Source organism: Cervus elaphus, chromosome 29, assembly GCF_910594005.1.
Source record: "Cervus elaphus chromosome 29, mCerEla1.1, whole genome shotgun sequence".
Classification (NCBI taxonomy): domain Eukaryota; kingdom Metazoa; phylum Chordata; class Mammalia; order Artiodactyla; family Cervidae; genus Cervus; species Cervus elaphus.
Window position 1 is genome coordinate 42482879 of NC_057843.1, and position 17417 is coordinate 42500295.

Below are 17417 nucleotides of genomic sequence, written 5' to 3' on the forward strand. Positions count from 1 at the left end.
ATATGATTCCTAAGAGCAACAACTGGGCTATACAAGTAACATATATAATAAAAATATTTATCTCCTTAACGTTTTAAAATAAACTTGAGTCCAAAAGTCCCATAAATGAACCAGAATGATCCATTCTTGTGATAACAACAAAGATAGCAACATATTTATTTATAAAAAAAACACTGCTACTGAAGCCCACCTCATCCCCCACCTCTCCTTATAACGGATGTTTTATATACCATGGGGATACCCTACCTATGCCTTGTCAAGTGTATGCGTGTGGGGAGGGGCTGTCTTAGGCCACATAATGTTTTGCCAGTGAACCCCAGGATTCTTTAGGCTACCTCTTGCTAAGAGAAACAGCAGATATTAATATGTGCTATCTATTCAAACAATTTAACTTTAGCCCTCGTAAGTCCACATTGTTTGCTTATATTGCAATACGGATATAGCATATATTGCAATCCAAGCAGGTTTTTCTTCTTTTACTTTAGCATTACTTTCTGATAATAATATATCATAATACACATTCATTGTAGGAAATACAGAAAAGCATAAAAAGGAAAATATCCTTCACAAACATTCTTAACACAAAGAAAATCATGGTTCCTGTTTTGGTAAATTTCCTTCCAGTCTTTTAAAAATATATCTACTATGTGTAGAGATTTAAAATTATATACTAAAAACAAATGTCTACTCTGCTTTGTTCACTTAACATTGAATGATAAGCATTTCCCATATCATTAAAATGATTTGGAAACATTTAAATGCCAACCTAATATTTCATTATCTATTTCCCTATTTTTTAGCATTTAGAATGTTTCAATTGTGTGTGGGGCTTCCCTGGTGGCTCAGCAATGAAGAATCTGCCTGCCAATGCAGGCACATTGAGACTTGGGAGACACAAGAGACTCGGCTTCGATCCCTGGCTTGGGAAGATCCCCTGGAGAAGGAAACAGCAACCCACTGCAGTATTCTTGCCTGGGAAATCCCATGGACAGAGGAACCTGGCAGGCTACAGTCCATGTGGTTGCAAAGAGTTGAACAAGACTTAGTGACTAAACAACAATTTTTTTTTACAATTTTATGTAATGCTGACATAAATATCCCTGAATAATACATCTTTGTACATATTTCTGGAGTGGAAATATGGATTGAAATGATGTGTTCCTGGGTACCCTGTCCTGCCTTATCAGCAGCCTTTGTTAAGCTAGCTGAGATCGCTAAACATTAGTTTTCTTTAAATGCTTATTAACGGGATAAATGTTTAAGAGCTGGAAATCATAATTTCTTTATACCATCATTTCTTTATAATCATCTTTATACCATTGATTATCCTGGAACCCCGGATGAACTAAATGTATACAGATAATGATGTTTCATTTCCTTACCCTTGGAAGGATGTAGTTGTTTCAGTAACACAAGTAGCCTGGGAAAAATCATTTTGAACTTTAGGTAAAAGTGGCACAAAGTTGCTGAATGACTTACTTATCTAGCTTCTCATTAGCTTGCCGCCAATGTGTCTGCTCTTTCCTCCATCTCAAATTTTCATTTAGGCCTGGAAATCGGTCATTCCCTAGGAGTTAAGAAACGCACAACAGGAATTTGATTAGCAGTAGTAGCAAGATAACCAGAAGTTCTGTAACAGGCTCAATGGAGGGGACTCAGAGCTGTTTCCAGATAATTAGAATCCATGCTGGTGCTGGTGGGAGGCCAAACCCACAACCAAGTCTGGGGTGGGTTAGTCTGCTCTTTGATTGACAGGCTAGACCTCAGAAGCCTTTCTGGAGTGTCGGCAAGCACATCTCCCATGGACACAGGGTTCCAGTGAAATCAGGGTTTCTCCCCAAATTATTTATTTATGAAGAGTGCTGGTTTGAAAAAAGGTGCCCAACCACCCCTGAGAAGCTCAGCTCCTTCCAAATTCCCTGCCCCCGTGTCCCACTGAAGAGTAGGAACCATCACTTTGTTTTCCTTGAGCACAATGGATAAGGCTGATATGCCCTAAAGAGAACTCAGCCTTTTGGAGATCACTCTCAGACTGTGGGGTGGGACCCTCTAAGACCACTGCAGGAGGGGACTGGATCCATTCTAGTAAACCCTGCATGACTTGGGGAAATGATTTTGGAACCAGAACTATCCAGTAGGACTATCTACATAGACTCTTCAAACATCCCAGGGAGAAGTGAGGGAGACACCATTCATCATCCCATGACTCATATTCTTGGATAGGGCCTTTTACCACCAATAAGTTTTAAATAGAAGATGCCATCTGAGCACATTTTCAGGGCTCCTGTGACCTCAGGAAAGGAGCTTTCCCTTAGAGAAATGCGGCCAACGTCACATACATCGTGCGCCAAATCCCAGAATCTGCTTGTCTCTATTACCACAACGTGTTAAGAAAGTGATGGTGTCTACTCATCATGTTGGGAGGATGCTCCTTCCCACGAAGGGTACCCAACTCTGCTGACGGAGAGCAGGGAAGGGCTGACCCAACACACCTGGAGTCCGGCAGCGCCGCATCATCTCCCCTCGAGCCCCTTCCCCACGGAGCAAAGCCTCTTCCAGCCTGGCCTTGACATCTCTCGACTTCTGCAGAACTTGGGTACTGACTTTGTCAGAACTCTGTTTTCCCTGGACAGGACAGAGGCAGGAGGACATTAAGTTTGGAGAGCTCTCTGTTCATGGGGAGAATCCTAAAGACAGAACACCCCATGGTGACATCAGCCAGTTTGGACATATGCTACAGACACCCTGTTCTGGGGGATCCTCTGGCTGAAATTCTGTCAACGGAAATGACACTCTCTCTGAAGAAGACAGAGATCCTTTCCCGGTGGAATTATCATATCCAGATAGGTTACAGATATGAAAATAGGTTATAGACTTTAATACAGAAATAAGACTGTTATTTAAGAATGCTGCCATTGCCCAAACAGAGGGGGAACGGTGAAAAGACAGAACTTGAGAGATACCTTGTATTCAAAACATGAGACACAGATGAAAAGGAGATCTAAAATCCTGTTTAGCTGCATGGATGGCAGGTCGGCAATCCACTTCCTAAGGAGGCTCTGGTCAGCATTTTTCATGATCCACAGGAAGCAGATCATGAGATTTCGGGTCGTGTCAGCATTCAGCATGTTGTACTGCTTGTAGGGCTGGAAGGAGGCAGATTGGGAGATGGATGCAAGGGAAGAGGTTGAGCAGCAGACATAATGAAAGGAATGTTGATTTCTTAGGACACAGTGTCTGTACTTCTTCCTGGGCTGGGGGGTCTGTTTAGGGGAACTCTGCCTTCTCCTGGCAGTAGAAGCTGTGTTCTTTGAGCTGGGCTGCTGGGAAAAGGGGCTGGTCCGGGGCAGTATTCTAACCAGGCTTTCAGCCATGTAACTGTGGACACCCTTCTGTTTCAGGAGCCGGGGAAGGCAATGGCAACCCACTCCAGTACTCTTGCCTGGAAAATCCCATGGACAGAGGAGCCTGGTAGGCTGCAATCCATGAGGAAGAGTCCGACACGACTGAGTGAATTCACTTTCACGCATTGGAGAAGGAAATGGCAACCCACTCCAGTGTTCTTGCCTGGAGAATCCCAGGGACGGGGGAGCCTGGTGGGCTGCCGTCTATGGGGTCGCACAGAGTCAGACACGACTGAAGCGACGCAGCAGGAGCAGCAGCAGTCTGTTTCAGAAGCAGTGTGGTCTGGTGGTCTGCCCCGGACCTTGGCCATGCCCTCTCCCCACCCAATCTCAGTAATCCACAAGGGCTTCCAAGCTGCTAAGATCAAGTATATCTCCTTCACACCGGAGACTGCAGGGTTGGACTTATAGCAGATAACTACCCTGGCTTGGTTCCCAAAATACCCTAACTGTTCAAGATTTCTTTGTCAGAGTCCAAAGTATAAGGGTCATGAACTGCTCAGCAAATGAATCAAATACATAATTCAGAGGAGTCCCTTAGAACAGTACTTCAACCACAATTTATGTTTTCCTGGGGACAGGGTGTGGGGGCTCAGGCTATTTGCTCTCAGGCTTTGGCCACAAGTGTTCATTTTAGCGTGCTGAGCACACTTTCTGTCACTCATCCAAACAACACAAAGGACAACATGCGATTCACGTGGCGTAGCTAATATCCAATGGAATGTAGGAGTGAAGCTGCAGAGAGGTGTTAGTTCACATGTGAGGGGAATGGTAGGTTTGAATGGGGAGGATAGGGCTTACGAAGTTGCTTTAACTTTAGTTTTTCTGAGTATGACCACAAGAAGAAGTAATATTTCTAAATGTATTATAACTTCATAGGAAATATCTTCTAGGAGGTGAACCTTGGACTTTTGAGTTTCTCTGTTGGAGACAAACCAGAATGTAAAAGGCACATACCACCCAAAGCACCCAATTTTGGTAAGACGGATATTAGAAAGGAAGAGGAGGTCATAGAGCACATTATATTTGTTAAGCTGCAGGATGAGTAATGCCAACTCTCCATATCTTTTCTCTTTTTCACCTCCTGTCCTTCAACTCTTATGGGTGTGTGTTTGGGGGTGGGGGGGTTGTGTGTGGGGGAATCGGGGAGTGTTAGAGAGAAGAGAAGACAGTCAGTCAGCAAAGCAGAATTTTGGTTGAGAGGCTGTCTTCCCAGGAAAGAACTGGGTTGAGTCCTCTGCAGATGTGAATGCTACACTGAAATGCAAACTTAAATTAAGCGGGAGATGCAGCTCTGTCTTGGCAAAGGGATGGTCAGAACTCAGTAAGGAAGAGAGGCAGATTCCACAGAGTGCAAGCCTCCTGCCTGAGGGCTCCCTGGTTTGATCTCCTTTGCAATATCTCAGATTTTCCAAGTTCACCTTTCTTGGTTGTCCAAACCCTGAACTTAACACTACCGAAATTGCCTGAGTTTGTTCTGTGAGTCTCTTGCTGTTGTCAGAATCCTGTCTGACTCTGTGTTACCTCACCTGTATCATTGTCCTTCTCAACTGCTAGCCTCACACGATTTCTTCCAGCATTGAACAATAAGGCAGAAATCTCATTGCCTGCTCTATCCTGGGTTCTGGTAGGTGAATTTAGGAACACGATCCATTAATAGATGGGAAAAGACACAAAATGAAAAATAAACAGGAGAAATGTGGACCAACATACCAGGGAAGACAACATTGTTCCACTTGTCTTCAAATTAAAATTTCCAGCTATAGCCAAGGCCACATTCTGATTAATTGCACTGGTCCCTTCTTGTTCTTCATCTGAACCATTGGCACGATTTTTTCCACCTCGAGCTTCTGCAGCTGCAATTAAAATAGTATTGATCTTTACTACATGATCCAGGAATCATGCTTCCTGGTATTTACCCAAAGGAGTTCAAAACGGACGTCCACATAAAAATCTGCACACAGATGCTTACAGCAGCTTCATTCATAATTGCTACAACTTGGAAGTAACCAAGATGTCCTTCAATAGGTGAATGGATAAAAAATGTGGCACATTTAGACAATAAAATATTATTCAGTGCTAAAAAGAAATGAGCTACTAAGCCATGAAAAATCATGGAGGAAACTTAAATGCATATTACTAAGTGAAAGAAGTCCATCTGGAAAGGCAAAACTATGGAGACAGTAAAAAGTTCACCCCTCCTTTTCTCACTTGGTACCCATACATCTGCTCCCTATGTCTGTGTCTCTATTTCTGCCTTCAAATAGGATCAATTATACCATTTTTTCTAGATTCCACATATATGTGTTAACATACAATATTTGTTTTTCTCTTTCTGACTTAATTCACTCTGTATGACAGTCTCTAGGCTCATCCACATCTCTACAAATGACTCAATTTCATTCCTTTTTATGGTGAAGTAATATTCCATTTATATATGTACTACATCCTCTTTATCCATTCCTCTACTGATGGACATCTAGGTTGCTTCCATGTCCTGGCTATTGTAAATAGTGCCGCTATGAACATTAGGGTGCATGTATCTTTTTGAATTACAGTTTTCTCTGGGAATATGCTTAGTAGTAGAGGGATTTCAGCATAGTAATTTTAAACCTGACATTTAGCACTATTTATCTGTTACCATCTATAGTGAAAAGCAGGCAGTCTAATAAAAGAGACAAAATGTCCAGCACAAGATTAGGCTAGAAATTAACTTTTCAAACTGTGAAAACAAAAAATTTCAAAGCTTTCATAATACTTTTCTATAATATGGTATTTTTACTTCATTTATATATTTCAAATAATGGCCAAATAGGAATATAAAATTACAGAATTAAATAAGTACCTTATAGAATAGTAAGCCATTATTACAAATTCAGCAATAATTTATTATATTTTGAATGTCTGAAATAAATGTTAATTTATTATACTTAAGTAATATATTTATATTTATACATAGGTATCAGTTCAGTTCAGTTCAGTCGCTTAGTCGCGTGCAAACAAAATAGGGACCCACAATTTAAAAGGTAAGATCATGATCAATTACACATAGAAAGTATTTGTTTAAGTAGTTCTGAGGAAAATGTGTTAAAACATGCATGACTGATACATTAAAAACTCATAATTTTATAGACTTGTCAACATTATAGTTTTTTGACTTTCAATTTTTCAGAAAAATAGCCATGTGAACAGATTTTCACCTGCCAAACTTGTAAAAACAGAACTCAATTTTTAAAAACATAATAATTCACTGTTGTTCTTAAGTCAATAGAATTTTTAAGCACACAGTGAAATGAAAAGCATGTGGCAATTATTCAAGACCTGATAACATTATCAGGATTACTTTGAGGATACATTCTCATTTTTACTAAATGTGCGTAGGCTCATGGTTACAAGAAAAAGAGAGGAGAGCAGGACAGAAACATTTGCTGCCAAGATGCTTTCACAGAAGTTCTCTCATTTCGTCTTTATCACAACCCTAAGATGTAGACATTGCTATCACGTTTTTACAGCCGAGGAAAGGAAGGGAAGGCATTAAAAGGTTGAGGAAATTTCCAAAGGTCACATATAGTAATACATGGGCTGGGATTTGAATTCTGTTGTATTTTTTTTAATATTATACTCTTAGTTCATCAATCAAAAGACTTCATATCTAATAAATGTACTATATTATCTTTAATAGTAGAGTATTTACATTGTTTTCCCACTTGTTAGCTACATCATGACTATAAAGTTCAGTGCATACATAAAGAAATCATTGAGATTTAAGAGACCAAGTGCTCTAGAAGGGTGGGAAGGGGCAGGAGGTGGGAGGGAGGTTAAAAGGGAGGGGACATATGTATACCTATGGCTGATTCATGTTGCTATATGGCAGAGGCCAGCACAATATCGTGAAGCAATTTTCCTTCAATTAAATAACTGTTTGAAAAAAACAAAAAAAATAAGGCTTGTACTTTAAAAAGATATAATGCTACTGTACGCTTAATAGACCACAATATAGAGTAAGCATAACTTTCATATGCACTGCGAACCAAAAAAAGCAAACAAACAAGTGCTAAAACGTTATGATCCAAAGTGACTGATGTGGAAAATTTTAATCAACAATGAAACTTTGGATAATGTGTGTTAACGTGATTCCTTGCTTTGGGAACAAACAAATAACAGATCCTCAAATGAAACTGTCTTGAAATGTCCATGCAAAATTCTACAAGGGATCTGCAAAGCCATGCTCTGAACTGCACCTTTAAATTCTGAAGACAGCTATCTTCTGTTTGCCCTTTACTCAGGCACTGCTACAGGAAGCTCTGTGCATCTTACCCGGCAGCCCGCTCATCTGGTGGGCTAAGATAGCTTCCATCACTTCCTTGCCCATTTTCCCCCTCATTTTATGAGCTGAATGATTGTCACCACAAGGAGTTTAGAAATAATTGTCACACAGGACATTTTGCTTTCGGAGGAAGCAGGAAAACATGATAGTTCTAAGGTTCCAAGCATGATTCCTTACAAGGATTTTAGACTTAAGCATTCTTCAGTTAGAAGAATAGCACAGTAATTTCTAAGAACTTCCCTTCGCTGAGGGGAAAGCAAAAAGCACCCTGAAGTCAGCATTGTGTATGTGAGTGTGTGTGTGTGTGTGTTAGGGGGAGGACAGGCAGATGGGATTGTCTTTCTCAGGTCTCAGATAAGATGTTCTTTTTGAGTGAGTGTAGTTTTGTTTGTCTACATTCCCTAATCCACACTGTAAAATGCAAATAAACTCAGGAGGGGCCTTTAACAACTGATGCTTTCCTCTGGTGGCCAAGTGGGAGATACTGAATTCCAACCTTTATGAGCTTTTTAGTGCCAAAGGCAAAATTCCTCTGCGATAGCAGCGTTTCCTAATAGTGTCAGACAACATGATATATATATATATTTTTTTGCATGGTACAAATGTTTAGACTCACTTGAGTCTGCTTCTTTCCTTAAGTGCCCATAAAATAAAACAGAAGGAACACTTTATTCCAAGACATCAGACCACAGATCACCAAAAGGAGTAATTCTGTTATTTTATCATCCTTTGTGGTGTACAGTCTTCAGTGTTCATGTACCAACAGACCAATGAATGAATGAGTGAGCAACAATTAAAAAAAATATATGCTGCTGCTAAGTCGATTCAGTTGTGTCCGACTCTGCAACCCCATAGACAGCAGCCTATACATGTGGCTTAAAAAATACACTTACCAGGGCCCATGTTTAAAAAGGTTTGGAGAGCAGTGGTAGTGGGAATGGCTCCCACTAGCGTATTAGCACTGGAGCCAGCAATGGAAACCTCATTTCAGTGGTGAATCTGGCAGGAGCCCCCATCAATCCAAAGAAGGAAACAGAAGGCATCATTACCTGTAAAGTCATAGAGCTGTGGCAAAGCATCCAGAATGATACCAACCAAAGGCAGGTAGAGGGCAGCGACCTTGACCTTCACCTCTGGCTTAACACAACGCGGGTCCAGGTCGTGAGAACTCAGCAGGCTGTGGATGGCACTGACAGCTTTCCTTTGTACTTTGCTGATCCTGTTTGCACAACACAAAAGGCCAAGGCTATAGTGAAGCAAGGTTGACCAGAATGCTCCTAAACAATGAGGTGATGATATGAAAACCAAGCAAAGTAGGGTAGAGGTGTACAGAATCCAGAGACCAGCTGCTTGTGGTCTAGTCCTGGCTCTGCTGTTAGCACAATGTTTAAAGTTCATCATGTGCATCAGACAAGTGCTTGGGCCTGGTGCACTGGGAAGACCCAGAGGAATCGGGTGGAGAGGGAGGTGGGAGGGGGGATCGGGATGGGGAATACGTGTAAATCTATGGCTGATTCATATCAATGTATGACAAAACCCACTGAAAATAAATAAATAAATAAATAAAGTTCATCATGGTGTAGAATCAGTACTTCACCCCTTTTTATCACTGAATAATATTCCACCATATAGACCTATCACATTTTATTTGGTGAAAGGGAAAGTCACTCAATCAAGTCCAACTCTTTGTGACCCCAAGGACTATACAGTCCACTGGAATTCTCCAGACCAGAATACTGGAGTGGGTAGCCATTCCTGGCTCCAGGTGATCTTCCCAACTCAGGGATCAAACCCAGGTATCCTGCATTGCAGCCATATTCTTTGTCATCTGAGTCACCAGGGAAGCCCATGAATACTGGAGTAGGCAGCCTATCCCTTCTCCAGTGGATCTTCCCAACCCAGGAATCGAACCGGGGTCTCCTGCATTGCAGGTGGATTCTTTACCAGCTGAGCTACATTTATGTATTCATCAACTGATGGACATTTGGGTTTTTTCTACTTTTTGGCTCTGATGAATTATGAACACTGCTGTGAATATTTGTATAAGTTTTTATGTAGGTATAGGTTTTTATTTCTATTAGACATCTACCACAGGGTAGAATTATTGGATCATATGGCAACTCTATATTTAATCTTTAGAGGAACTACATCATTTTACATTCCCACCAGCAGTTCTATCTTCTCTTTGCCGACATTTGTTATTATCTGTCTTCTGTATTATAGCCAGGTGCTATGAATTGACTGTGATCTGCTCCCCTCAAATTCATATATTGAAACCTAATCCCTTATGTGATAGTGTTTAGAGGTGGGGCCTTTAGCGGGTGCTTTAGGTCATGACATCAGAGCCCTCATGAATGGGGTTAGTGCCTTTATAAAAGAGACTGCAGAGAGCTCACTTGCCCCTTTCTGCCACAGGGGAACACAGCAAGAAGATGCCCATCTGTGAACTAGGGAGTGAGTCCTCACCAGACACTAAATATGTCAGCTCCTTGACTTTGAACTTCTCAGTCTCCAGAACTGTGAAAAATAAATTTCTGTGGTTTATAAGCCACCTAATCTAAGATATTTTCGTTAGAACAGCCCAAAGGAACAAAGACAGAGGAGTATTTAACTGATTTTGATATACATTTCCCTGATGGGCTTATTGGCCATATTTTCATTGGAAAAATGTCTGTTCTGATCCTTTGCTCTTTAAAAAACTGAGTTATTTGCTCTTTTATTATTGAGCTATAAGACATAAAAAATACATTTTAGATACAAATCCCTTATTAGATCAATGATTTGCAAATATTTTCTCCTATTCTGCTTGCTGTCTTTTTACTTTCTTAATGATGCCCTCTAAAGGACAGAAGTTTTAATTTTAATGGAGTCTAACTTACCTCTTTTTCTCTTTTGCTGGGTTTATTTTTGATGTTAGATCTAAGAAACCACTGCCTAATCAAATTTCTTGAAGATTACCCTTATGATTTCATCTAAGAGTTTTATGGTTTTAACACTTACATTTAGGTCTTTGAAACACTTTAACTTTTGTATATGGTGTGAGATAGGGGTCCAATTTTCTTCTTTTGAATGTGGATATCCAGTTTTCCCAGCACTGTCTCTTGAAAACACTATTTTTTCACCACTGATTGTTTTGCACTCTCATTGAAAAATCATTTGACTATAAATGTAAGGATTCATTTCTAGACTCAATTTAATTTCATTAATTTATACATCTATCTTCAAATCAGAACCACACAGTCTTGACTAATTTTGCTTTGTATCAAGTTTTGAAGTGGGAGGTGTGAGTTCTCCAATTTTGTTCTTTTTTTTCAAGATTGTTTTGGTTATATTGGAGTCCCTTGAATTTTCAAATGCATTTTAGTATCAGCTCGTCAATTTCTGTAAGGACCAGCTGGAATGTTGAGAGGAATTGTACTGAATTTGTATATCAATTTGGAGAGTACTGCCATCTTAACAATGTTAAATTTTATGATCCATGAATATGTCATGTCTCTCCATTTATTTAGATCTATTTCTTTCTAAAGTGTTTTGCAGTTTTCAGTGAACAAGTCTTAAACTTCTGCTAAACTTATTTCTAAGAATTTTATTCTTTTGATGTTACTTTAAGTGGAATATTTTTAGAATTTTTATATTGTTCATGGAAGGAGTATAGAAATATAATTAATTTTTGTATATTGATCTTGTATCCTGCAACCTTGCTAAACTCATTTATTACCTTTAATAGCTTTTTTTAGTGGGAACTTTAGGATTTTCTATAAACAAATCATGTCACCTGTGAACAGAGACAGCTTTACTTCTTCCTTTCCAATATGGATGCCTCTTATTTCATTTTCTTGTTTAACTTCCATGGGTAGAACTTCCAGTAAAATGTTGAATAGAAGAAGAAAGAGTGGACATTTTTGTTTTGCTCCTCACCTTGTAAGGCAAGTATTCAATCTTTCACCAATAAGTATGATATTAGCTGTGGGTTTTTCACAGATGCTTTTATCAGGTTGAGGAAATTCTCACATATTCCTACAGAGTTTGTGGAGTGTTTTCCAGAGGTACTAGATTTTGTCAGATGCTTTTAATTCTTCTATTGAGATGACTGAGTGGGGTTTTTGTCTTTTATTATATCAACTGACTTTCAGATGCTAAACCAATCTTGCATACCTAGAATAAATCCTACTTAGCCTTGGTGTATAACCTTTTAATATATGTTGTTTAGTTCAGTCTGCCAATATTTTATTGAGGATATTTACATCTATATTCATATTGGTCTGCACTTTTCTTGTGATATCTTTATCTGCTTTGCCATCAAGGTAATGCTGGCTTCATAGAATGAGTTGGATGTATCCTTTAAAATGTGAAGGACTGGAATTAATTCTTCTTGAAACATTTGGTAGCACAGCACAAAAATTCTAGATATTTACACATGCTTGAAAACCACTATGGATTTACTGATGTATGGATGTTGTGGACACCCTCAGGTAAGGGTTCCACAGTGATCCCTTAGAATCTAGAGCTATGTCTCCTTTCAGGAGTTCAGCTGTTGAGATGTGTACCACTGGCTCTGTGCCTCAGATGGGTGGGTGTTGGTGAGACTATTAATTGCTTTGGCAGCCAAAGGAAGAACTAATCAAAAGGATGTATTGTCAAAAAATAAACTGTTTCTGAGACTTCTGCTCATATATAAAGTCCATGATGGTATTTTTAATGACTCTTCAGGAGAGTAACTGACAACCCAACAATCAGGAATGATTGTTTTGCCAAAGGAGTGACACTCTTAATTAGTTACCCTTTGGGGGGTAGAAGAGGTACCGTGTGTGTGTGTGTGTGTGTATGTGTTTGAAAAAATAGACCTACCTGATTAAACATAATTACATGATGATCTCTGAACATACTCTACTCTCTTGCTAGTAAAATAACAGCAACAATCTTATGAGGAATCAAAACAGATGCAAAGCCTGGTTCCTTAGACATTTCACTAGAAGAGAAATGGAAAATAGAGACTACCACTCATGTAGATACTAAAGAGTATTATGCTTTCAGAAATCATGGAAATCTCTGCTATCAAAGGACAATTAAGATAAAGTATGCATGCGTGTGTGTGTGTGAAGGCAATTTTCTTTCTGCACAAGCCTCCTTCTCAGCACATTCTCAGCATATGTGTCAAGGCACTTTGTGTTGCTGTGGAAATTCATGTTAGCTATAGGGTAGAAAATTCTACTGAGAAAATTGGGAGGAGTTGGATGAAACTGAAGCCTTGGAAAACGAAGCTAAGGATATACCTGGTGCCTGAATTTCTGGAAGGAGGCAGAATTCAGAGCTGAGAACATCAGACTTCCCACAATGACCTGCTGGGAGACAGAGACCTACCATCCCTTAGGCATTATCAGTATGGACAAAGCATTTGGGACACATTTGTTATTGAAGTTACACAAACTAGTGCTCTTGTAATTGTTTCATACAGAGACATCCTATTTTTGTCACAAAATTATAAATACTTTGAGAAAACTTCAGAATCTCGAATTAGACAAGAATCTATAACATACATCAATGCTGCCATTAATCGGCACATTCTATTTCAGAAACTTCTTGAACAGAGGGAGGAAGAAGGTAGGCATTGTAGGAGTAGGTTTTCAGGCATGGAGACCATGGTTTCCAGACTTGAGTCTGCTGTGTAACTTTGGGCAAGTTCCTTCAATTCCATGGGCCTAATCTGAACACTGAGAGGGCTGAATCTAAATTATTTTTCAATCCTAACACTCCTTGGATTTGAGTGCCTGTCAGCAGTGAGCCAAGTGGCATCTGGCTGCTGCCTCTGTGCATACAGCTCACCCAAGGTACACCTTAAAAACAGCTTTGTTTCTAGGCAGCTCCCTAACCAAGCATCCCAGGGAAACCTAGTAGAATTGGTCAAGTGAAAGTGATGGCCGCTTAGTTGTGCTACTCAGTCATGTCCGATTCTTTGGGACCCCATGGACTGTAGCCCGCCAGGCTCCTCTTTCCATGGGATTCTCCAGGCAAGAATACTGGAGTGGGTTGCCATTTTCTCCTCCAGAGGATCTTACCAACCCAGGGATCAAATTGGGCCTCCCGCACTGCAGGAAGATTCTTTACAGTCTGAGCCACTGGAGGCCCTGGTAGAATTGGTAACTTCCTCTTAATGAATAAGCAGTTGAAAAGAGCTATTTTATGGTTATTCTCCACCCCTCATGCCTTTCCACGTTCCTATTGGAATCACTTTCTCAAAACGTGGCTGCTTCTATTCCTTGAAACTGGTGAATGGTGGAGTTTTTCACCAAGGAAGAGAGGTCAGAGTGTAAAAATTTAATAAGGAGCATCCTTTTTTTTTTTTTGCTTTTGTTCCATTATAAATGTTTGAGACATACCCTTCCCCTTCAGCATCCAGGGCAGCAGCCAGCTCGGTGAAGAGAAGCCCGGTGAGGAAGTGCTGCTGGCGGTACTCCGGAGTCAGGTCGAACATGCTAGCAATCTTCTGGTCCTGGAAACTGGAGCAGGAGCTGGAGTTCTATAGAAACGTAAGGGGCAGTTTTCTGAGTAACAAGAACTGGAATTAACACCACGATGGCTAGGATGCATCAAGCACATGCTACCAGCCAGGCCCTGCAGGCACGGTGAAGCAGTTGCTGCTCACGTCCCTACATGTCAGATGAAGAAACTGATACTTAAGAGTGTCTACTCTGCTCAACTGGCGAAGAAGACTAAAATCCTCCGATCGCATCTTCATGGGGAAATGGGGATTCTACCCCTTGTTATGGCCTTGAGCTGGTGATTCCTCTATAACAGACTGCCACCTTTATTTAATGTTCCTGTTTACACTTCTGGAATATGATTTACCTACATTGCCTGAATTTTGCTGGCCTGGAAACCAGGAGCAGCATCAGGCAGGCCAATACCTGTGTTCTTATCTTAGGGCGTGCTTCCTATGTCACTAAGAGGCTCCAACTGTCTCTAGACAGCCTTTCCAGTTGGTGACGCTGGGAGGAGGTCAGAAGCAGAATACGGGGGAGGACTAGGGGTGGAACTGGCAGGTGTGGAACAGCTGCTTTACAAGCTCTTCCCCAGTTCACAGGAAGATGGTCATACGGTGCACATCTGGATCTGAATGTCATCTGGCATGAATAGCTAAAATTTTTAAAACAATTATTAAGAAAAGCCTCTTCCTTTGTGCTAGTATCAAAGAAAATGCATCTGAAAGAAAACCTAGAAAGAAGAAATCTTGCCTGCTATTCTGAGCTACTGATTTGTTCCCTATATATGGAATGTGACTATTAAACAGCAGTACTTCATAAAGTCTTTCTAGAGGTCACCACTCCCCCAGATCGATGGAGGAAAAAAAAAGATTTCCAGAGTCCAGTCATTTTGGGAAGCACTGCTTACCATTCACCTCCTTCTACTTCCTCTGCCACCCCAGGGGCATTGTAATTTATATAACCAAGTTAGAGACTCTTGAATGGCCTATTGCAAAGAAACCTTTTAACACAGGTTTTCTAAAATGGATTTGTCTTCAGAATTCTATATTTGCATAATCACTCTTAACATCCTGTGAAGTTTGGGGCCCACCAAACCTAACCTGCATAATACTGTTCTACAAAAAAAGACTGGCCACACCGTCAAAGCCTCATCTCTATATATTAATACAAGTGTTACTCTTCTGTGATGATTAAGAAAGAGAATTTTTAGAAATATACTCTACAAAACAGACCATTTGATTATTTTACAAGGAGATATTTTTAGTGTTTCAAGAGCTAAATTTTCGAGAATATTATTCAAGGTGGAATCATTTTATACTTAATTTCATTCTATATCAGAATCAGCAGAAAGTTCTAGGATCATTCAAAGATATAATAAAGTATCCATGTTAAAAACTACTACTAGATCATTTGGGAATCAATATGAAGGAAACTAACTTTAATTTCATCAATTTTATGGTGCTAAGGTTTAGGAAAAGGGAAGTGAGCAAAGGAGACTGTCAAGGTAAAGTAAAGACTGTCAGCAAAAGAAGATCTGTGAATTTTCTATGAATTAGACATTTTTCATAGTGCATATAGATTTCGTGCTCTAGCTGGCCTCAGCAGGGACCCTTGGGCCTAGACAGAAAACAATCACATAGCTTGTAAATGATTAGCTAGATGGAATAACGGGGTAGCATACGTATGTGTATCTGGATCAACAGACCTAGTTTGAATAACTCAATTTTTCTTCTAATTAAGAAGACCAACCTGCATAGGAATAAATGACTAAGCCAAGCTAATTCAATGAAACAGCTTAAACACTTTCCAGTTAGCTGATTACCTGGGAAGATATGGAGGGACAGGGAGATGCTGGAGCGGTATCCGCATTCATAAAGAAGAGGTTCAGATTGAGGTAATGCTCATGGCTGCAGAGAATTCTCAGGAACTCCAGCCTCATGGAAATGAGCGTTGGAAGGTTGTTGAGCTTGGCTGACAGCTGGTAAGAAAATGAGGAGAGAAAAGAGGTTTTATTCCCTGGTGAATGGAGTTGAGGTTGACAGACACAAAATTATCCTTTCTCCCCAGATTACAGTAATCAATGGAATAAAAATGAGTGGGACAGGGCAATAGATGGCAAACTCTGCATTATAGGAAGGTCCAGTAAGTTTTCATCCATTGTCGTTGTTTAGTCACTAAGTCATGTCTGACTCTTTAGCAGCCCCATAGACTATAGCCCTCCAGGCTCCTCTGATCATGGAATTTCCCAAGCAAGAATACTGGAGTGGATTGCCACTTCCTACTTCAAGGGATCTTCCTGACCTAGGGACTGAACTTGTGTCTCCTGCATTGCAGGCAGATTCTTTACCACTGAGCCACTTTACTGTTCCTTTTAAGATTATAGCCTAACAGCTGTCCATAATAAGAATGCTTGCCTCAACCCTACCCTCGTCAAATCTCTGATATGATGGATGGCAAGCTCATGCTAAAAATAATCTGGAGGTACGTCTTCACTGTAACACAATATAATTTCACAAAAATCCTACCGTGTCTGAGAAACTAAAGGAAAGGAGTTGACCCCACATGGGGCCACACAAAACTAATGAAATAGGACTGGATGTCTTGAACGCCACAAGTGTTCTTTGTGGTTTCTAATTAAAGGCCCCCACTGGTAAGCTTTCAAACCAGTCCCTAGATGAAAGCATCAAATTACTTATGAAAGTATGTAGTCCCTGCATAAAAGCCTAGGAGTTTGCCCCAAAGTGGGAGAGGAGGAAGTGGAGGAGAAAGAGAAAGCTGGGAGAATTATCAGGAAAAATCTTTTCAAACAAACCAATCCTGAAAAAAGCAATGAAAAGCTGGCAAACATGACAGTCTGGAAGAGATCCCTTGCTTCCCTCAGGGAGGCTGACAACTGAAGGACTGAGACTCTATGGCCGTGATGAAGTAAGGAAAGAAGGGCTTGATGGACATTCTGTGTGTGCTGAGCTGTGTCTGACTCTGCGGTTCTGTGGACTGTAGCCCGCCAGGCGCCTCTGTCCATGGGGATTCTCCAGGCAAGGGTACTGGAGCAGGTTGCCATTTCATTCTCCAGGGGATCTTCCCGAGCCAGGGATCAAACCCAGGTCTCCCACATTGCAGGCGGATTCTCTACCGTCTGAGCCACCAGAGATGGAGCTTCAACCTCAGTATATCACCACAAGGACTCTGCTGGCCCAGCACAGG

General features: G+C 40.5%; 1 protein-coding gene across 4 annotated transcripts in view; it reads right to left on the reverse strand.

Moving 5' to 3' along the window:
- DOCK8 (dedicator of cytokinesis 8) overlaps nucleotides 1–17417 on the reverse strand; it is a 225082-nt gene that overhangs the window by 38581 nt on the left and 169084 nt on the right. For all 4 annotated transcript variants that reach the window (XM_043890774.1, XM_043890771.1, XM_043890772.1 and 1 more), the window contains 7 exons: nucleotides 16036–16191; nucleotides 14109–14248; nucleotides 8781–8950; nucleotides 5118–5260; nucleotides 2964–3146; nucleotides 2493–2625; nucleotides 1480–1567 (listed from right to left, as the gene is read on the reverse strand). In XM_043890774.1, the coding sequence (XP_043746709.1) occupies nucleotides 1480–1567; nucleotides 2493–2625; nucleotides 2964–3146; nucleotides 5118–5260; nucleotides 8781–8950; nucleotides 14109–14248; nucleotides 16036–16191 (1013 nt within the window). The remainder of the gene's footprint in view (nucleotides 1–1479; nucleotides 1568–2492; nucleotides 2626–2963; nucleotides 3147–5117; nucleotides 5261–8780; nucleotides 8951–14108; nucleotides 14249–16035; nucleotides 16192–17417) is intronic.